At 42.0% G+C, this 23,258-nt stretch overlaps 1 protein-coding gene across 1 annotated transcript in view; it reads right to left on the reverse strand.

Moving 5' to 3' along the window:
- Positions 1-23,031, reverse strand: part of LOC126473557 (protein slit-like) — a 57,390-nt gene extending 34,359 nt beyond the window's left edge. The window contains exon 1 of the mRNA XM_050100690.1: positions 22,932-23,031. Coding sequence (XP_049956647.1) covers positions 22,932-22,940 — 9 coding nt within the window. The 5' untranslated portion in view covers positions 22,941-23,031. The remainder of the gene's footprint in view (positions 1-22,931) is intronic.
- Positions 23,032-23,258: the final 227 nt, after the last annotated feature.

Consider the following 23,258-nt stretch of genomic DNA (forward strand, 5'->3'; position numbering starts at 1 on the left):
TCTTAATATCGTGTCGGCCTCCTTTTGCCCGGTGTAGTGCATGCACTCGACGTGGCATGGATTCAGCATGTCACTTTATCTTTATCTATCTGATGGGGCTTAATTTAATTATTCTGCAGATGATCCTCTTGAAAAACGATGGTATTATCAGCTTTATCTATGCTGATGATGTAGCCATTGCATGCCAATCTAGATTAATCAAACAGATTGAGAGAAACTTAACAGATGCCTTAGAGGAACTAACTGAATATTACAACGGGAACCAGTTCCGACCTAATCCAGCAAAGACGCAGACTTGTTTATTTCATCTAAACAACAAGGAAGCAAACAGGGAATCACAATTGGAATGGAACTCAGTTAAACTTCAACACTGCCCAAACCCAGTTTATCATGGAGTCACGTTAGACCGAACATTGTCTTACAAGAAACACGTAGAGAAAACTAGAGCGAAAGTCAACACACGGAACGGCATAATCCGTAAACTTACCAACTCACACCTGGGAGCAAACCCTGACATTCTACGTGCATCATCCCTGGCATTGTGCTTTGCTCCAGCTGAATATGCATGCCCCGTCTGGAGAAGATCGACACATGCTCAGAAGCTGGACGCAGCACTGAATGCCTCATGTCGATTAATCACGGGATGCCTGAAGCCTACAAACCGTGATCTCCTTTATATGTGTTCTGGAATACCCCCCCCCCCCCCCCCACAGATCAGACGGCAAACGTTGGCGATGCACGAACGAAGCAGGCAGTGCGAAGATAGAAGACATCCCCTGTACGCACATCAGCCAGCGGAAGCAAGACTTAAATCTAGGAAAGACTTCGTAAAAGTTGAACGGCCACTAACTGAAAGTCAGTCTACAACTAGAGAATCAATGTGGAAACAGAAATTGGATAAAGGCAGTCTGAAAAGTTGGAACATTAAAGAAAAACTTCGTGCTAGATCACAATTGGAATGGAGAGTCTGGAAGAGCCTAAATAGACTTAGATGCCAAATGGGAAGATCACAGGATAACCTGATCAAGTGGGGATACGCCGAAGAACAGCCCTGCCAATGTGGAGGAAAACAAACCATGACACACCTGCTGACCTGTCCATCTTTGCTGGCCCCATGTACTTTCCAAGACCTGTGGTTGGCCAACGACGCTGCAGTGAAGTGTGCCGAACACTGGAGAGAGATATGAGCCTTGCTTTAGACAATAATGACGACTTACAATATGTGAAGATCACGAATGTATATATGAATGAATAACTATCATTTACTTGTATTTGTAATCTAGTATATATAGCGTATTAATTAATTACAGATGTAGCTCAGACACGATTAAATAAATAAAAGCATGTCACTGGAAGTTCCCTGCAGAAATATTCGAGCCATGCTGCCTCTATAGCCGTACATAGTCGCAGAAGTGTTGCCAGGTTGTATACAAACTGACCTCTTCATCATGTCTCATAAATATTTAATGAGCTTCATGTCGGGCGATCTGGGTGGCAAAATCATTCGCTGGAGTTGTCCAGAATGTTCTTCAAACCAGTCGTGAACAATTGTGGCCTAGTGACATGGCTCATTGCCATCCATAAAAATTCCATCGTTATTTTGGAACATTAAGTGCATGAATGGCTTCGAATGGTCTCAGTTGGTTCAGCTTGACCAGAGGACCCAGTCCATTCCATGTACACCCACCCCACACCATTTTGGATTCTCCACCAGTTTGCACAGTGTCTTGTTGACAACTTGGGTCCATGGGTTCGTGGGATCTGTACCACACTCGAACTCTGCAATCAGCTGAGGTGAAATTGGGACTCATGTGACCAGGCCACGGTTTTGTGGTCGTCCAGGGTCCAACCGATATGGTAACGAGCCCAGGAGAGGCGCTGCATGCGATATCGTGCTATTAGCAAAGGCACTCGCGTCGGTTGCCTGCTGCCATAACTCATTAACGCCAAACTTCCACGCACTGCTCTAACGGGTACGTTCGTCATAAGTTCCACATTGATTTCTGTGGTTATTTCACGCAACTTGATCGCCTGTTAGCACTTCAACTCTACGCAAACGCCTCTGCTGTCGGTCTGTAAGTGAAGGCTATTCGCTCACCGCATTGTCCATGGTATGCCTGAAATTTGGTATACTCGGCAAACTCTTGACACTGTGGATCGCGGAATACTGACTTCCCTACAGATTTCCTAAATGGAATGTCCCATGCGTCTAACTCCAGCTACCACTCTGCATTCAAAGTCTCCTAACTCCCGTCGTGCGGAAATCACCAGAGTGCACTCTCCTTTTATACCTTGTGTACGATACTTCCAACATCTGTATATGTGCATATCGCTATCCCACGACTTCAGTCACCTCGGTGTATAGCTGGAAGGATAGATAAGCATACTTTTAGTGTACGAAGTGTACTATATGCTTGGATATGCAAATGATTAGCAGTTCAGCGCAACAGCACAAATTAGGTAGGAGTAACGCCACCTAAATTCCGCGTATAATTGAATACTGCACACTGGGTTGTTCTTTCAGAAATTGCTTTTGCGTGTTGGTTATATCTGAGAAACGTCTACCACCACGCGTCAGAATTCGACATTGCAAGGCCGTTGCGTTTGAAGCCTGCAGTGTCTTTATCGTTCCACGGTACTGGTATTGGCGTGTCCCAGGATCCCACTCTGTGATCCGAATGTGGAGTGGATGGATTCTGAAAGGCAATACTCAATCCCTACGTGAATAGCGCTCGCGAGGATACACATACTGTTCGCTCGGCTGTGCATACTGTATAGCCACATCACCTGCCTTGATGCAGGAAAGGCAGTTATCCACACAGACTGAAAAAAGGCGCCTGAATCATCACAAATAACCACTGTGGCGACCACTGTTGTTGCTTCCCTCGACGAACGAGCGGCACAACGTCATATAATCTGACGACTGCCCGCTTGGCGTGCATCATCACGATGGACGTATCCGTGTGTCAAAGCTCCGAGGGGAAAGAACGTTGATAGATATATTCGTCTTCGTTGTAAAATGGGTCTAGAGCCTGGCGTGATGCAATGGGGAGCTCTTGGTTACACAGTACGATCACCTTTGGCTCGCACAGCCAGTAATTTGAGCAGTAGGCGTTACATCTCTGACGTATTAAGGCTTGTGTCCTATCCACCAAGTCACCACGGCGTCATCTTTCAACGAGGTAACACAAGACCTCATGTCGTCCATGCTGTCCTCACCCACGTTGGTGCAGAACGTGTCCAGCTGCTACCCTGGCCAGTGCGTCCTCCGTATCTCTCATCCACTGGTCGTGGGTTGCCGATTGAATGGTATGCCACCGTTCGCCTCCCATTGGGCCATGGTTGGTACTGTTATAACGTATGACCTAAGTTGGCTGTGGTTCCACCTTCTGCGGTTTACGAGATCGCTGCCAGGAGTGTTCATCTGTGGGCCAGGTAGGAGGAAGGGGACAGTGACAGTACGGAGCGGGCAATTTCCTCGTAAACAAAACGTCTGTAGCTGGTTTGGCGTTTGCCCTTAAGTTTATGCTCTGAAAGACTGTATATCGGAATTGTGTACCTTACTGGGCGTGCACGATTTAAGAGTTTGCATTTGTGGTATGTGTAGCGAGCCTGGGCTATGTTTGTTTTTCGTGCTAGGAGGTATGGCCGTATTTACTGAGTTCCGTATTGATGGAACTAAGCTATATTGAGTCCATCGACAGCCTATGTACCTCTATTAAAGCACACAGAGCGTGTCATTAGGCACTGACATTTCTGCTTGCTATTTTCTGAATCCGAGCTGCACTTGACTGTCAGTTACGGTAATGTGTACTGATATTTAGGCTGGCCATAAATTATAGTGAGAGGAATAAATATTGAACTGCCTTGATTTTAAAAACAGCGTTTGTTGGCTATTAATTATATTCTGCTGCCCTTCGATTCCCTTTATATTTATTACCTGAAAGAATCGATTGGCTAAATTCATGTCATGTATGGGGAGCAGAGTGACGCTAGTGCAGCATGCAGTAAACAAAAATAAAGTTGTTCATGCCTTATGTTATGATGAATGTACTGTATCCGTTATAATAGCGTTTTCTAATATTAGGCGGCTCTGTTGAAAAATAATTTTCCTTACGATTGCTGTAACACTCTCTAAGCAACTTTATTCCTTACGTTTGCATAATAATGTGCCGAAGAGAACCATGTGATCAGGACTTTCCTATGCTAGTTATGGTTGTATCTGTGTACTGGTTAGTTTAACCTTTTACAATTAAGACGCACTTGGAGGCCTGTCTTAACCAAAGTATATTTGTCTGAAGGACGTTTATTCTTTCTTCAGATAGGATTTTTTGACTGTTGCATTGGGCGCCAGCCTCTCCTTTTTCTAATACTGAAAGTGTTCTGAATTCACTCTTATTGGAAAAACTGTTTAAATGGTTGAAAGATATTTTGGCGAAAGCTGTCTTGATGCGAGGTTATTTGCTGAACTGTTTTCTGAAGCGATTCATGTATTTGAAGGCTTAAGTGTTTTAAGCAATTTTGGTTTGTTCTTAAGTTCCTATTTCTTTTAGCTGTGAGACCATGTAAGTTGGCTTTGGCATGCTGTAGTGGGTTGATGTTATATTTAATAAAAGTTTCAATAAATGTCTTATGTAAAATGTGTAACCCAAGCTCAGTCAATTGCTCCACCCTTTTCATCCTGATGGCCCAGTTCTCTGCAGCACCACTACGACTGGTGAACTGTGCCAAAGTGTTGAAGCACCCATGATGCACCCATATGTCATCCAGTCTCAGTTCGACTTGTTACACTGTCAGGCTAGACGCGGCCATTGTTGCTGCCAGAACTGCCAACTGTGTGTGCTACGTTTTGCACCCTGTTCACAGTCTGCACAGAATGCCGTGGCCTGTAGATCCGCAGACGGCAGGGCAGGCTTGAGGAGAGCGGTCGCATTGGGGGCTACAGGCAGGCATTGGAGGGGTAATGCGGGAAATGCCGAGCGCTAGAGGGGAAGTGCCATTCTGAAGTGAAGCCTACACTCACATTTTTTGTAAATATTAAGTGGGCCCGCTCCATGCCCACACTTGGGCACTCAAAAAGCTCTACTATCACCTCTGCTTTGGTTAGTATCTAAAAAGAATTCCGGCGAAAATGCAGCTATTTATTTCCACTTGGCTCGTTAACTATTTGTAACTTTCAGAGAAGCGTCATGAGTGGCGAATTTTCAGTAAAACCTACACATTTCTCTGGTTGCCATGTTAAAATTTGCTTCTTTCGGCAAAACACAGTGGAGTTTACACAGTTGCATCTCGCTAACATGTTGTGCACATACAATTGTGAGAGAATTCTGAAACAATGGTTTATTAACTTTATTAAGTGAGGAACTGAGGAAAAGTAAGGCCAGTAGCTTATGAAAAAGTGCATCCTCAGTAAAAAAAAAACGTGTAATATCTTTATGTTGTTCCAAAATCCATAGCATTTTTCGTCTCACCAGCTATCGGTGACCCTTAAAATTACATTGTTTCATGGAAAAAGTCTGCAGTTAGTGGAATAACACGACACATAATGAATTTTTACATAATAACGATGTGGTGAAATACTCTCCTCAATGCATGCTATCATTTGCCAAAATCTCATTTCGATATCTGAAACCGTTTATGAATTATGAGAAATGTTTTGGATATTTCACTCTGGCTTCGTCGCTGGTGCGGCGCGATCGCAAATGAGTGTGCCACGCCAGATCAGTTTTCTCGGAATTGGTGACAGATACCTCTACCCAAATCTAAAGAAAAATTCAGTATTTTAGATAAATTTCATATGCAACAATATATTATGTAATATGCAACAAACACAAAATCATAGCGACCACTGTTTTTCATTATAAACTTTCCCGAACTTCGTGTAGTGTCTAACTTTCAGGTAAATATCACATTAACTATGACCATCAACAAAATGATGGGCACATCGTCATAGACCTGACATATCAAGCTACAAATTAAGTAAAAAAGACATTATTTTACCGAATAGTTTCTGTAAAATCGTTTGAGAAAGATTTAAGGGGATGTGCCTCGATTCTGTCATTGCTGACTGGCTGACATGTGGAACACACTTGTTGGCCTCTCCTTCCAAACAAACGAATGAACTCGCCCAGTGCTTTGGAGGAACACTGGTCACAGCGCATTTGCCACCGTATCCGCATGCGACCTGCAGTCTGATGATCGCTTGCCACTAAGCGATCATTCTTATAATCTTCTTAACCTTATGTTTCATTCGCCCACGAAAAGGAGATAGCGTGCCTTTGTAGAATTTAGTTCTTCTGAGCCCAGTCTGTTAGGCATTAGGGATGAAAATACCCCACCTGCTAAAACTGTAACTGTTATATTAGTTCTAAATAACTGGTATTTTTCGGTACTTTTTTTGCTCTCGGTTAAACAGGATTTTTTTCTAGTAACCGAAATACCAGTTAGCCATAGCAGCAGTGCTAAAATTTTTCGTGTTTCAATAAACCTTCTTTTAAAAAGGAGTAGTTTTTATAAGTAATATTTGCATGGGTTTGAAATATTGCATTGTTATAGAAAATGGGAAAAGCGATTAGTGCTATTTTAATAACAATTCCGACAGAAACGATCAACAAACATATAATAACAACTGGTAAAGCACTGCTGAGACATTGATGTCACTGTAGCTGTTTGTCATGGCTTAAGGTGCGATAATCACCATCCCTATTTAGTGTCGGGGCAGGGGTGTTCCAAATGAGTTGACTCACAGCATTTTATTTCTGAAATTGCGGCCCTCAACGTAGTCACACTGGGAGGTTTGCAGCTCAAGCTGGTCTGTACATCCCTGCTGTACACCCACAAATCAAAGTTAATAATGTGGCCTTCCCACTATTCACTGTAAGCGTAGTACGGTGTATTCAAAGAAGGTTCGAACTTTTGAAGTAGTACGTCAACTGGCAGAGCGAAGGCGCTGCGCTGAGGCTACTGAGCACACCCACCGCCAGTTGGAGCTGAATTAATGGATGATCAGAAAGTTACTGCACTTCCCTCAACATTAGATGTGTTAATGGTAGACTGCATAAATACCTTCCATTCAGGCTGGCATTTGTAGAGTGGACTGCACCGTGTCGAGGCGCTTATCATTTATCCATACGGTATTTTGCAAGGTGTGCGTGTGTGTCTTGTGAAGCGGTACTGACCATGTTCAATTCTAGAGAAGTAATATGCTGTAATGCATTGCAAGACTGATGTTTAAATGTCTGAAGTTTCGTAACACTTGAATGATCTACTTCTGTTGGAGAGCGAGTCAATGTAGGGTTATGGGCCTCTGCAGATGTTGAGAGAACTGAGGCTGGTGTGATGCATTTAGTACTGTGAAAATTATTCCAGCCATTGATGAGAGAATGAAACAGACATTGTCAAATACATATCGACAGCATGTAACATATTTTGATTATTATAACATAATAGCGCACTTAACAACTGAAAATAAGTACTAACCTTGTTTAGTGAAGTTATTTGTCTACTCACTTAAGAGAAATGAACAAGAAATACTGATAGTCTCTCTGTAAACTGAAAATCGAGCAGCGCTCATGATGAAGGAAGATACCTTCCCCAGAAGAGCGCTACAGCTACCGTTCAGGATGACTGAAAATTAATATCCCATCAAACACTGTAGAACACTGTGCAGAGAATTAACACAGAATCGATCCATACCCGTTTCTTGCGTTACTGTTACTCATAACTCATTTCTGTATTTAATGATGTGATAACGTACATTGATACATTGCGAAAAATAAACACCCCCTGCATGTGTGTGAGTACTGTGCCGCCAGTAAGGCAAGCTGCAGAAGGAACTGCATAAATCTGTGGAACACCCATTAATTGTTTATTGTGACATAATACACTCCTGGAAATTGAAATAAGAACACCGTGAATTCATTGTCCCAGGAAGGGGAAACTTTATTGACACATTCCTGGGGTCAGATACATCACATGATCACACTGACAGAACCACAGGCACATAGACACAGGCAACAGAGCATGCACAATGTCGGCACTAGTACAGTGTATATCCACCTTTCGCAGCAATGCAGGCTGCTATTCTCCCATGGAGACGATCGTAGAGATGCTGGATGTTGTCCTGTGGAACGGCTTGCCATGCCATATCCACCTGGCGCCTCAGTTGGACCAGCGTTCGTGCTGGACGTGCAGACCGCGTGAGACGACGCTTCATCCAGTCCCAAACATGCTCAATGGGGGACAGATCCGGAGATCTTGCTGGCCAGGGTAGTTGACTTACACCTTCTAGAGCACGTTGGGTGGCACGGGATACATGCGGACGTGCATTGTCCTGTTGGAACAGCAAGTTCCCTTGCCGGTCTAGGAATGGTAGAACGAAGGGTTCGATGACGGTTTGGATGTATCGTGCACTATTCAGTGTCCCCTCGACGATCACCAGTGGTGTACGGCCAGTGTAGGAGATCGCTCCCCACACCATGATGCCGGGTGTTGGCCCTGTGTGCCTCGGTCATATGCAGTCCTGATTGTGGCGCTCACCTGCACGGCGCCAAACACGCATACGACCATCATTGGCACCAAGGCAGGAGCGACTCTCATCGCTGAAGACGACACGTCTCCATTCGTCCCTCCATTCACGCCTGTCGCGACACCACTGGAGGCGGGCTGCACGATGTTGGGGCGTGAGCGGAAGACGGCCTAACGGTGTGTGGGACCGTAGCCCAGCTTCATGGAGACGGTTGCGAATGGTCCTCGCCGATACCCCAGGAGCAACAGTGTCCCTAATTTGCTGGAAAGTGGCGGTGCGGTCCCCTACGGCACTGCGTAGGATCCTACGGTCTTGGCGTGCATCCGTGCGTCGCTGCGGTCCGGTCCCAGGTCGACGGGCACGTGCACCTTCCGCCGACCACTGGCGACAACATCGATGTACTGTGGAGACCTCACGCACCACGTGTTGAGCAATTTGGCGGTACGTCCACCCGGCCTCCCGCATGCCCACTATACGCCCTCGCTCAAAGTCCGTCAACTGCACATACGGTTCATGTCCACGCTGTCGCGGCATGCTACCAGTGTTAAAGACTGCGATGGAGCTCCGTATGCCACGGCAAACTGGCTGACACTGACGGCGGCGGTGCACAAATGCTGCGCAGCTAGCGCCATTCGACGGCCAACACCGCGGTTCCTGGTGTGTCCGCTGTGCCGTGCGTGTGATCATTGCTTGTACAGCCCTCTCGCAGTGTCCGGAGCAAGTATGGTGGGTCTGACACACAGGTGTCAATGTGTTCTTTTTTCCATTTCCAGAAGTGTAGGATAGAGAGAGTGGGGAGCAGATGTAGGAAGCAGGGAAGTGCATGACCACAATCCGGTGACTACATTCTGTTGCGTTTCCACCTTTCACATCCCTCCCCTGGCCTGTTAACCCCTCCCCCTAATACGGTCCTACTGTACTCAGATGAGGTAAACAAAATTAATATTTGTTCTTATCCATTTCATTTAACAATAAACAATAATTTTATAATACTAAAACAATAGTTTAATAATTTGCGATTTGTCCATCGCTGGAACGCTTCAATATTAGTCCTAGAGACAAAAATGAATAGATCCTTTTTTTGTAGGACATGTAATGTAGTTAAATTTCTACTACGACCAGTGGTTCTCGAGTTATTCCAGGAACGCCCTCCCCCCAACCCCCCTGGTGACCCACCACCACACTAAGATCCTACCACTGGGGATTTTTGGTATGTTATTCATCCATCCTATCACTGCACAAAAACTTGTAATCAGACGAATATTTTCTCCCAGTCGATCTTTTTTGGTCTTTGTTGACTGGTCTAGTAGATATAAATACAACACAAGGAAAATAGATTTTCATGAATATAAATAACTGAACACAGAAATCTTGAGACACTGCAGGAAGGAATATGTCTATGTCTTCTGCGAAGTAGTTCAGTGGGATTGAACAAATTTGTGAGATATAGAGCCAAGATCAGAATTTTATAGTCCGGAGCTGCATTTCAAAATGGCCAAGTAGAGCAGTAGCGCAAAGGGGTTTCTTGCACATTTTGCTTATGTGGGTTGCATACATTCAGGGGAAAACTATTTTTCTGTTAATTAATTTATGACCCCCTGGGGGTTGACTTATGACCCTATAGGGATAATTAGTCCTTCTGAGAAACCTCCCCCTCCTACTCCCCTCCCCTATAAGGGAGGGAGGACACAGGATTCATCTATGAGTTACAGATTTTGCTGTGACAGAAACATTAAAATGGGGAAAGGAAGAAGTTCACTCACCTTGGGTAGTAATGAAGAGCTTAGTAAAGACCCTATAAGGAGTGATCGAAATGAAGAATGAGAATTTTAAAAATTGTACTAATATAAATAAAATATCGGTAGAAACAAATATTTCAGAAGAGAAGTAGAAAATTTGCACCAGGGAGGCGTTGCTGTTCCGATTTTACAGGTATGAGTTTGCAATTTGTAAATTATAGCTACAGAAAAAAAATTGTCTGCAAAAGGAAAGAAAGCTCCTCTGTGCTGTGTGATGTTATCTTTCTGACGAAATCTCATCAAGGCAGATCAGTTACACAGTCGAAATAAGATGATACTACTTCCTGTATGAAATTAAGTCTCTCTGCATTTAAGATGTTCTTATAAATCTAAAAGTAGAAACTGAAGTGGAACCAGTGGTTCACTTCATTGCCTAAACTCTCTCTTGAGACATATTTATTCAGTACCCCAACTATTGAACTTAGAAAAGGGACTAGACAGGTGTTTTTATCTGATAAATTGCACATTGTGTCACACTACCTAGTCCTTTCTGTTTTCCTTGTGTGTATGTGTACATGAGAGTGGATGAAATGGGCTATGGAAAGGTGCAGGTTGGTCCAAAGATAGTAGGAAGCAGCAGTAGGATTTTCACAGAAGAAACTAGCAAGGTTCAGATCAGGGGTGGCTGGAAAAACCCAGAAGAGATCAGATTGGTGGTGTGTGGAGGGCGCAGGCTGGTCCATCAGCCAATGAGTGCAAAAGATTTGAAATAGGGGATGTTGAGTTCGCCCAGGAGCCATGTTGCAGGCACTGCTGGCTGGGACATACGAAAGAGTGGATGTGGACGTCGTGCTGCTCCCGGGTGAATAGGGTAAGAAGCAGCAAAGTTGGTAGATATTGGCGTAAAATGTTTGGGAATATGGAAGGATATTTTCAGGAGTATTCTATGTTGCTTAATAATTTTTTTAAAGAATTTCCTTGCATGATCTGTTGTCCAGTGCATTTTTGGCGTGCCTTGTTCAAGTGGTGCCATGAGTGCATCCTGTAAATTTTTTGTGATAGAAGGAGTAAAGAGAGTGAATTAATATCATGATTCATAGGCTTTTCTAATAATTTTCATACAGTTATTGGCTTGATTCAAATGTTCTTTTGTTTGAATGTTGTTACTGTAATACTTTAAAATTAAAAAAAGGGTTCAGCATCTTTGTAAATAACCTTGGAAATTTCTTGGGTTGCCCTGTGGCATTCCAGATAACGTGGGCGTATACGTCAATTTGTCAGTGTACAACTGCATGAAAATGCATGGGTGTACTTTGGTAATGAGAGTAATTTTGTAGATACCGTTCCACAATAGTGTGAAAAATGTGAACTACAGTAGGAAACCAATCAGGTATTTTAATCGATATTATGAACGTAGTTGTAAACGGAAAGATTTCTTTTTTCAATGAATAAACGTCAATTATACAAAATTTTAAACTGCTGTTGCCCCTTTGTTTCATCTTTCTGTAATGAAAAGTAAAATTCTGATCTGAGATGGCTGGCTGCTGTGGGTGAGCAGTTCTAGGCACTTCAGTCCAGAACCGCGCTGCTGCTATGGTCGCAGGTTCTAATCCTGCCTCAGGCATGGATGTGTGTGATGTCCTTAGGTTAGTTGGGTTTAAGTAGTTCTAAGTCTAGGAGACTGATGACCTCAGATGTTAAGTCCCATAGTGCTTAGAGCCATTTTTGATCTGAGATGCAAATAGCACACAGATACGGCCTTCAGGTTACACGCGTTTGTTTTGTGTGCATGGATAGCGTTATCCATTGTACATATTTACTTTTTGTTATTATATTAATTAACTTAGGGCCTAATTATTTAAAATATGTACCAGAACCCCACTGGTTTTGCACATTCAACCTAAGTGTGTAGAAATATGAAGGTCATAAGTTGAAACAGTGCCAAATAAAGCTATTGTAGAATTTCAATTAAAGGCACAATATAAGTTGCTGTATCTCAGACGTATTAAAAAAAAGTTAACAGGCATAATGATGAGCGGAAGGTAACCTAGGAAAACTGAAGATACTTCTAACATTAATGATGTTCATTGTGATATATACCGAGAAACCGATTTTTAAACGACATTTGTGTTTTCTGACTGCCTTTAATCATGCGTTCTTTATTGTATATGTTGTTTGTGTAACAGAATTAAAGAATTGCACTCATAAGACAGAATTTTCTACCGAAAATGCTTCAGGTGCCATGACATGTTCATTATTAACTGTGAGACACACGGAAGGTGACAATAAATGATAAATAATTTGACTAATAGCTCGCATTTGCAGGTAAAAAGCTTACTTATAAGTGTTGACCAAATATGGAGACTCCACGAGAAATGCATGCTTGAACATAAATGGAGACGCTATCCAAGCCTGCAGATGGCGCTGTGACGAACAGTCACTGAAGACAATTGTGACAAAAAAAATAAGAGGATGAGAGCTGCAAAAGTCACCGCAGAAATGAATGTCACACTTACAAATACTATCAGCACCAAAACAATGTGAAGCCATCTCCAGAAGTGGGGAACAGCAGGACAAGCTAGATTTCCAGAACAACTCATCCATCAGTCCTGCTCATAACAGGAAGACGTGGTGCCGAAGCCATAAGCCTGGACAATGCAGCAGTGGAAGAAAGTCATTTCGTTGGAAGAGTCTTTTTTCACACTCTTTTCAACTTCTGGCCGAGTTTACGTCCCAAGAGTGAAACATGGCGGCGGTTCGTTGATGATTTGTGCAGCCATGTCGTGGTATTCCATAGCGTGCCCATTTTGACTGATCAGGTCTGTCTCATGCTATAACGTTTGCTCCCCAAGGATGACGCTGTGTTCCAATTCGACGTGGCCCCTATTCACACAGCTCGTATACTGCAGGACTGGTTTTGGGAGCACGAGGCTCAAGTGTCCCATCTCCTCTGCCACCGTAGTCACCAGTTCTCAGCATTACCGACCTTCTCACCATTGGAGAGAAGCGTGCATGGTAGCAACGCACCTCCACCATTGTTACCTGAACTGGCCACTATTTTTTATGAATAATGGTATAAAATTTCCCTAAAACCCATACAAGACCTGTATTTCTCCATTTCAACTAGAATCTGTTTTGAATGCCATCAGGTTTCCGACACCATTTTAGACACGGTAATGTGTCGCATATTTGATGTTTTCGAATTTTTGTCCACCTCCTGTATTTTAAAATAAAAGAAACAACTCATTTCCTTGATCAGTAGACTTATATTTATTTTTAAAGTCTTACCAGGATTGCAGGGAATGCTAAATAACGTCGGGGTGTCTTCCGGGGGTGGCAGGGGTTCGGGGGGCGGGGGCAATTTACCCAGTTGAGACGGCCTGACCTACGTTGCTCTTAGAGGCGGAAGCTGGAAACCAAGCATTGCGACATTCGGCTGGAAAAATGCGCACACTGGCGTATACGTGTGGGTTATACACTGAAAAGAACCATACATGAATACATAAAAGCACTGAAACAGGGGCGACAAAGACACTGTAAAGGTAGACACAGGATAAACTTAAAGTTAGTGAAAGTAACGTGAAAAGGATCACAAAGCAGCTGCTATAGAGCTAGGTTATCTTTAAACTTAATACAAACACATAGTCGTCAAACCCCGCGAGTATTATGGTAATCTGATTGTTTCGTTCAGTGGTCTGCATCGTTTGGTGCGTCGAGGAACAGTAAATGATTTTTTCAGGTGCGCACTGTTAACAAAAATAATCAGCAAGTGAACAGTTTCTGCCAGCAATATTGTGGTCAACTTCGTAATAATGCACTTCATATCGGATTGGAACTGAAAAAGTCAATAAAACTCTTGTGCCTATTGGAAATACGTAAAAATTGGTTTAAAAAGGTAGAATGATGACGAATATACTCGTATTCTTCAAACGTTGAAGTATACACAAAAGTTTATGTTAATGATTTATTTTTTGCTGCGCTTTAAAAATAGTACAATGTGCTAAATGAGTCTTCTGTCGTTTCTTGGTAGAACAGTCTCGTACTTATAAATTAAAAGCACAAAATTGTGGATGGTCTATATCAGTGGTCGTCAAACTATTTTTCTCAAGACCAATACTGACAATTTGGAGCCGCATATCTACCGATATGAGCTCTGACTGTTAACATAAATTTGTTATGTGCCCCCAATAGAAGAGCCGTAGTAAGGGGCTCTACAAGCTGACAGCGATCGCCCAAGTAATGATCGCTTAAACACGGCACGATTCGGAACACTTCGTGTCGTGTTCCCTACTTCAGATTTTTGCCTCCCTCGTCGACCCCTAAGTTGTGAAATTGTTGAGTCTCTGACGAAGTTTTGATCTGTAGTCGGTGCAAGCGGATGATTAATTGGTTAATAACAGCAATTGTATTTTCATTTAAATGCATTTTGCAGTGTGAACCAAGATCAAAACTCTCAATTAAATCCTTTGAATGTCATTATTCTTCATCTCATTACGTTGTATCACCGCACACTTAATTTAATTTTATATTCCTTCCCACAAATATGTACCGTATTTTAAGATAATCATCTCTATAACGTGCATTCACAAATCCAGGTAACTTCCGTGTCATCACCATAGCATCTGGTCGGTACGAGTCGCACACGCCACTGAGCTGTCAGCTCTGGAAGACAAACAATAGATACAAAAACGGAACTCAGGAACCGTGGCCGAAACATTGGTTTCACCGGTAGTAGTTGTTTACAATATGATGTGTTGCCATTAACAGAAAACTTTCGTGTTTACTTATTTGACCGCGAAAGCCTACGCAGTTAGATGCACAATGGAACATTCACCCTCGCATATCATCTAACCCCGCAGTGGAGCGCATTACTTACCCCTCTGCCCCTGTGGTAAATGACCCATTTTACTACGGCCACGGCCTAATTCACCATCGTCAATTGAAATTCGGCACATCGTGAAATATTTGTTCCTCCGTAAGTACTTTCTTTTTTTTGTTACTGACCAAGAAAACTACACTGCTTAGAAGCTCTTAATGTTAGTTAACGTTTTTTTTTATTTGGCTGTTTGTTAAGAGACGCATATTGTTACGAAATACGGCTGACAACTGCGGGTCGCATGGGGCCCCCTGCAGTTTGACGGCCATTGGTCTACACTATCAATTTTGTACTTTTCATTTATAACATTGTACAATTATGCGCACGTAACACGAAACTGTATTTTCATATGAAAATTACTGATGGTTAATTTTCCCTCGAAATACTGCTATGTAGTTTCGGAGTTACTAACTAGCGACGGGCCCGTAAGCATGTGCTACATCGAATGTGTGTGAAATCTTATGGGACTTAACTGCTAAGGTGATCAGTCCCTAAGCTTACACATTAATTAACGTAAATTATCCTAAGGACAAACACACACACTCATGCCCGAGGGAGGACTCGAAACTACGCTGGGACTAGCCGCACAGTCCATGACTGCAGTGCTACATCAGTGGTTCACAACCTTTCTCTGAGCATTATCCCTGCGTGAAGTCAGATACTAGCTGGTACGGCCCCATAATTAATTTTAGCATGTAACTAAACTTTAGAATTAAAAAGAATTTTCCTTGAACGGTTCTATTTCCGAAATGATGAGAGATACACAATATATTGCTTTTCTGGTGTTTTTCTAAATCACGAACTGGTGAGTCAATGAGACAATTAATATTGCTTGGTTTTTAACAACCTTTTTACAGAATCATGAAGCAATTCTCAGCGCTTCTCACGTGCTCACCACAACTTTTTCTCGAAAAAGAAAGCTAACTTTCCACATTGAAGGTAGATAATTGTTACGAAACAATTCCTACGCATCTCTCCTCTCCCTATCGATAATTCCTTCACCCATACCTCGCACCCCCATTTACAGTCAAAGAAGTTGAAATGTGTGCACCATACTTTGTACATCACTTGATTGCTGGAGTCTTTACTTCTGAAATGGCAGAAGCTGGAAGAATTCAGGCCGCCACTGCTTTGTTGTCTGACCATTGCCACTAACAACAGCAGTAGCAGCAACAACAACAACGACAATAATAATAATAATAATAATAATCTTCCCGTGGAGGCCCGGGAAAAGAATAGGCCTCCGGTATGTTCTGCCAGTCGTAAAAGGCGACGAAAAGAACAAACCACTAATAGGGCTAACCCCCCTTTTAGAGTGGTTAGTTGGTTCAGGACAGAACTAAAGAAGCCTCGGACAAGCGCCGTCATGGTCGGGGACGACGTTTGAACCCAATGCCCGCCAACAATGGTAACGACACTGCTAGCCAACTGGAAAATGATTTAAATCCAAATAGAAGTGTTTTGCAGGATATGCTTCCTGCAACCACCCTAGAAGGAAAACAAAGACAGAGGATGAGATGGTCAGATGAAGTTAATCGACACCTCATGTTCTGTTACTACCAAGCAACAAACCTAGGAAACAATACAACTGGATACAAATCACAAGTATACACAAAATTTATTATCAGATACCCAGAATTAAAATTTTTAACAGAACAACGACTAGCTGATCAGATCCGTGTAATAATCAAAAATAACAGGATACCCCAGTCAGAATTAGAAAACATCAAACAACAAGTACAACAAATACTGGAACAAAATAATGTGCAATCAGAAGAAGAAGAAAATACAATAATGGACTCAAACATCCCAGAGCAAACAAACAAAGAACAACACACATCAATTAAACAATCAGAGGAAAACGAAATCTTAAGACAGCCACCAGAACAAGCACAAATAGAACTCGAAGTAACAATGTTAGATACAGAAGAAAAATTTCAGCTGACATATATAGAATACAAAGACACAAATACAGACATTAAACCATTCTTGCATAGTCCGCCAAATAACCCACAAGTCGAAACAACAATACCAACTATCAACACAATCATACACAACAAAATAAATGAAAACACAACTATGCAAGAGTTACAACTACTGGTTTATATAGAAGCATTCACTACACTGAATATAAACACTAGGCAGAGATCAGAACCAACCAACACACAGAAGAAACCCACAAAACCAGCATGGCAACACAGGCTACAGATCAGAATAGAAAAACTGAGAAAAGACATCAGACAGCTAACACAATTTATAGGAAATGAAATGTCAGAAAAAAAACGAAAAAGGTTAGGTAAAATCTCACAACAAGAAGCGATAGAGCAATTAGATGAAAAGAAGCAGAAATTACAAGCATTGGCCAAACTTAAAAGATACAAAAAAGTGAAAATAGAAGGAAACAAAACCAAACATTCAACACAAACCAAAAGAAATTTTATCAGACAATAGATAACACACACATTAAAATAGACAATTCACCAAACATAACAGACATGGAACACTTCTGGAGCAACATATGGTCAAACCCGGTACAACATAACAGGCATGCACGGTGGATACAAGCAGAAACAGATACATACAAGATGATACCACAAATGCCTGAAGTGATAATTTTGCAACATGAAGTCACCCCAGCAATTAATTCTACTCACAATTGGAAAGCCCCTGGAAAAGATAAAATAGCAAATTTCTGGCTAAAGAAGTTCACCTCAACACATTCACATCTAACTAAATTATTTAACAGTTACATTGCAGACCTATACACATTCCCTGATACACTTACACATGGAATAACTTATCTGAAACCTAAAGATCAAGCAGACACAGCAAACCCAGCTAAATATCGACCCATAACATGCCTTCCAACAATATGCAAAATATTAACTTCAGTCATTACACAGAAATTAATGATACATACAACACAGAACAAAATTATAAATGAAGAACAAAAAGGCTGTTGCAAAGGAACACGAGGATGTAAAGAGCAACTGATAATAGATGCAGAGGTGACATATCAAGCTAAAACTAAACAAAGGTCACTACACTACGCATACATTGATTACCAAAAAACTTTTGATAGTGTACCCCACTCATGGTTACTACAAATATAGGAAATATACAAAGTAGATCCTAAATTGATACAGTTCCTAAACATAGTAATGAAAAATTGGAAAACCACACTTAATATCCAAACAAATTCAAATAATATCACATCACAGCCAATACAGATTAAGCGTGGAATATACCAAGGAGACTCATTAAGTCCTTTCTAGTTCTGCCTTGCTCTGAACCCACTATCCAACATGCTAAATAATACAAATTATGGATACAATATTACTGGAACATACACACACAAAATCACACATTTGCTATACATGGATGATCTAAAACTACTGGCAGCAACAAATCAACAACTCAACCAATTACTAAAGATAACAGAAGTATTCAGCAATGATATAAATATGGCTTTTGGAACAGACAAATGTAAGAAAAATAGCATAGTCAAGGGAAAACACGCTAAACAAGAAGATTACACATTGGATAACCACAGCGACTGCATAGAAGCGATGGAAAAAACAGATGCCTATAAATATCTAGCATACAGACAAAAAATAGGAATAGATAATACAAATATTGAAGAAGAACTAAAAGAAAAATATAGACAAAGACTAACAAAAATACTGAAAACAGAATTGACAGCAAAAAACAAGACAAAAGCTATAAATACTTATGCTATACCAATATTGACCTACTCATTTGTAGTAGTGAAATGGAGTAACACAGACCTAGAAGCACTCAATACACTTACACGATCACAATGCCACAAATATAGAATATATCACATACATTCAGCAACTGAAAGATTCACATTAAGCAGAAATGAAGGAGGAAGGGGATTTATCGACATAAAAAACCTACATTATGGACAGGTAGAAAATTTAAGAAAATTCTTTCTAGAACGAGCAGAAACTAGCAAAATACACAAATCAATCACTCATATAAATACATCGGCTACACCACTGCAATTTCATAACCACTTCTACAACCCTTTAGATTACATAACATCAACAGATACGAAGAAAGTAAATTGGAAAAAGAAAACACTACATGGCAAGCACCCGTATCATCTAACACAGCCACACATCGATCAAGACGCATCCAACACATGGCTAAGAAAAGGCAATATATACAGTGAGATGGAAGGATTCATGATTGCAATACAGGATCAAACAATAAACACCAGATACTACAGCAAGCATTTTATTAAAGATCCCAATGCCACAACAGATAAATGCAGACTTTGCAAACAACAAATAGAAACAGTAGATCACATCACAAGCGGATGTACAATACTAGCAAATACGGAATACCCCAGAAGACATGACAATGTAGCAAAAATAATACATCAACAACTTGCCATACAACATAAACTAATAAAACAACACGTTCCCACATACAAGTATGCACCACAAAATGTACTGGAGAATGATGAATACAAATTATACTGGAACAGAACCATTATAACAGATAAAACAACACCACATAACAAACCTGACATCAAACCAATAAAAAGAAGAAATTAACACAACTAATCGAAATATCCATACCCAATACAACAAATATACAAAAGAAAACAGGAGAAAAAATTGAAAAATACATCCAACTGGCTGAGGAAGTCAAGGACATGTGGCATCAGGATAAAGTTGACATTATACCAATTATACTATCAACTACAGGAGTCATACCACACAATATCCACCAGTACATCAATGCAATACAGCTACATCCAAACTTATATATACAACTACAGAAATCCGTAATTATTGATACATGTTCAATTACCCGAAAGTTCCTAAATGCAATATAACGTATACCGTACAGTTAAAAGGAAGTCACGCTTGATCAAGGTCTGCGTCACTTTCCATTTTTGACCAGATATAACGTCTGAGAAAAGAAAGAAATAATAATAATACTGTTCAGTTAGTTCCTTTACTATTGTGAAATAAATAACCAACCAATTTCCAGTCTATTGCAGGAACTACTTTGAACTTGTAGAATGCATTTTCATGAAATATTTAAGCAAATGGTCTGGAACCGCAAGACCGCTGCGGTCGCAGGTTCGAATCCTGCCTCGGGCATGGATGTTTGTGATGTCCTTAGGTTAGTTAGGTTTAACTAGTTCTAAGTTCTAGGGGACTAATGACCTCAGCAGTTGAGTCCCATAGTGCTCAGAGCCATTTTTTAAGCAAATGTGATATATATGACTCAATTTGACTGTCATAGATGCATGGCACAAAGTACAAAGTACGTATGCAGTGGTGGACTATGTGGCGAAGAAGTTCATATATTCGTTTCACGAGCTATAACCTTCACCATATTGTCTCATGCGTTGAAATTAGAAGAACTTTAGTTGTTGGCAGCTTGTAATCAGTATTACAGTCTTACGAAATACTGATTTTTTTTTAAGTCTATTAGGTTGGTACGTAAGTTCGTAGCGTTTTTTTCCATAAGTTTAATGAACACCACAGATACTCATAAGAGAGGCTTCAGTCATCAATAATATATTTTCCTTTACTATTTACAACAGTCTACCAACGATGGGGTAACTTTTAGATTCAGCGACTGCAGAACTCAACGTGGTGTTGAGGCGAAGAAGTCATCGAGCCATGTTCGGAGCACATTTTTCATTGCGAAAGGAAGTTCCGAGGGCGAATCAGGCGATCAGGCGAATAAGGTGACTGCGGAATGGCTTTCCAATCCAATTCCTGTATAGTGGTTTTTCTATCAGTCTAGCAGAATGCGGACGGCCGTTATCTTGGAGTAGTGTCACTTCACGCAGTCTTGCTGGTCGTTATTCTTCGACTGCGTCTGCAAGTCAACTCAGCTGTTGACAATAAACGTCAGCTGCGACGATTACACCTCGGCGAAGCAATTCGTAGCACACAACGCCATCGCTGTTCCACCAGAAGCATAACATTACCTGTGTGGATGCGCGAAAGTCTCTGCAAGGGAAGTTGCTGCTTCGTTTGAACTCAACTATTCCTTTATTTTCCTTATGTTAGGATAAAGAAACCACTTCTCGCCACCAGTAGCAACCCAGGACAGGAATGGTCGGTCTTGTTGACGAGCTAATTCACAATGAACAAACAGAGATGCACATTTGGCCACCCGCTGATCTTTGTGATTCTGGATTAGAGCATGCGGTACCCAAACGCCCGATTTTTGAAATTGCATGCGAATGTCGCACGATGATGGAATGATCACAGTTCATCAAGTTTGTCGTTTCTCGAATACGCTCACGTGCATCATTTTGGATTAATGCCTTTAAACGATCTTCGTCAGAATCCGAAGGTCTTCGTGAACGTGAAGCGTCACTTATGTCAAAACGATCCTCCTTAATAAAAGGAATCAATTTACAGAGAAGGTCAGCGTTGGCCGTAATACTGATGGTTTATTGACAGTAAAATCGATTTTCACTCACACAGTGATCATCTTCAGTGTTGTGGTGTAGAAATTAAACTCATAGGCACTTGTGTCAAGTTATCAGTAACCAAAGCTTATGAAACGATTACAATTATTGTGATTGCACTGGTGTCAAGTAATCAGCAACCAAAGCTTATGAAACGATCACAATTATTGTGATCGTTTCATAAGCTTTGGTTACTGATAACTTGACACCAGTGCCTACGAGTTTAATTTATACACCACAGCACTGAAGATGATCACTATGTGATCGAAAATCGATTCTGCTATCAATAAACCATCAATATTACGGCAAACGTTGACCTTCTCTCTAATTTAAGGTATATAGTCGTTGTGCACCCAGCACTCTATAGAGTCGCCAATCAAAGAAATCAATTTTCTTACCGTGCTGTGTCCAATGGAATTACCCCACACACGGGGAAATCTTCCTGGCCGCCTCCGCTGTTGTCCCATTCTTTTGAACTCAAACAAAGGGATGTGTGGGAAATACTCAGATTTCTGCACTTGGCACTCCTTTTCCTAGCGTCCACAGCTCCACTCAGTATCTCCAAATGAGAAAACGATGATACGTAATCTCAAATGGCAACAGTGAATTACAAATAAAAAATGACAATCGATAGCCGCGCGGGATTAGCCGAGCGGTCTGGGTTGCTGCAGTCATGGACTGTGCGGCTGGTCCTGGCGGAGGGCCGGTCGATGTGGCCGTGCGGTTAAAGGCGCTGCAGTCTGGAACCGCAAGACCACTACGGTCGCAGGTTCGAATCCTGCCTCGGGCATGGATGTTTGTGATGTCCTTAGGTTAGTTAGGTTTAATTAGTTCTAAGTTCTAGGGGACTAATGACCTCAGCAGTTGAGTCCCATAGTGCTCAGAGCCATTTGAACCATTTGAACCTGGCGGAGGTTCGAGTCCTCCCTCGGGCATGGGTGCGTGTGTTTGTCCTTAGGATGATTTAGCTTAAGTAGTGTGTAAGCTTAGGGACTGATGGCCTTAGCAGTCAAGTCCCATAAGAATTCTCACACATTTTGAACCCTTTTTCTTTTTTGACAATTGATAAATGAACCCGTAGCAACTGGAATACCAACATGCAAAACAACAACGCTATGAACTTCTGCAGCAACTTAACAATTTAGTTTCCAGACAGGAACGTAATTGGACCCTTTTGTTCTTCCCCATGTTGGGAACCACCGCCTCTGGGGTGAGCCCTTTTCGACCACTCTACTCATTTGTTGTTGACGCCCATTTCCGAAATCTCGAGAACGCTACGCGTTGCAGGGAAGTAGGAGAGAGAAAGAGAGCACCTACCGTGCCCATGGCTCCCTCGTGGCGGCTCGCAGCTGAGGACTCGCGGACTGTCTGTGTCGGTCCGCGCGCCTCACGCCTCGGCCGGGCCGCGCTATCGCCGCGCCGGTCAGGGGTCGCTTATCTGGCTGTGGGGCCCGCGTCAGACACGGTCCGCCGCCCTCCTCTCTGATACGTCCTCCACAGCCGCTGGTATTTTCGTTATCCACCGATATTCACTACGGCGTGGAGGGGCGAGGTCCCGGCCGACTTACTGTCAACAAACTGACGTTCTCCTTCCGTCACGCCCAGCACAAGTACGAAGCTCGCATTAACATTCTTCGTCGGTTG

This window comes from Schistocerca serialis, chromosome 4 (assembly GCF_023864345.2).
Source record: "Schistocerca serialis cubense isolate TAMUIC-IGC-003099 chromosome 4, iqSchSeri2.2, whole genome shotgun sequence".
Lineage (NCBI taxonomy): Eukaryota > Metazoa > Arthropoda > Insecta > Orthoptera > Acrididae > Schistocerca > Schistocerca serialis.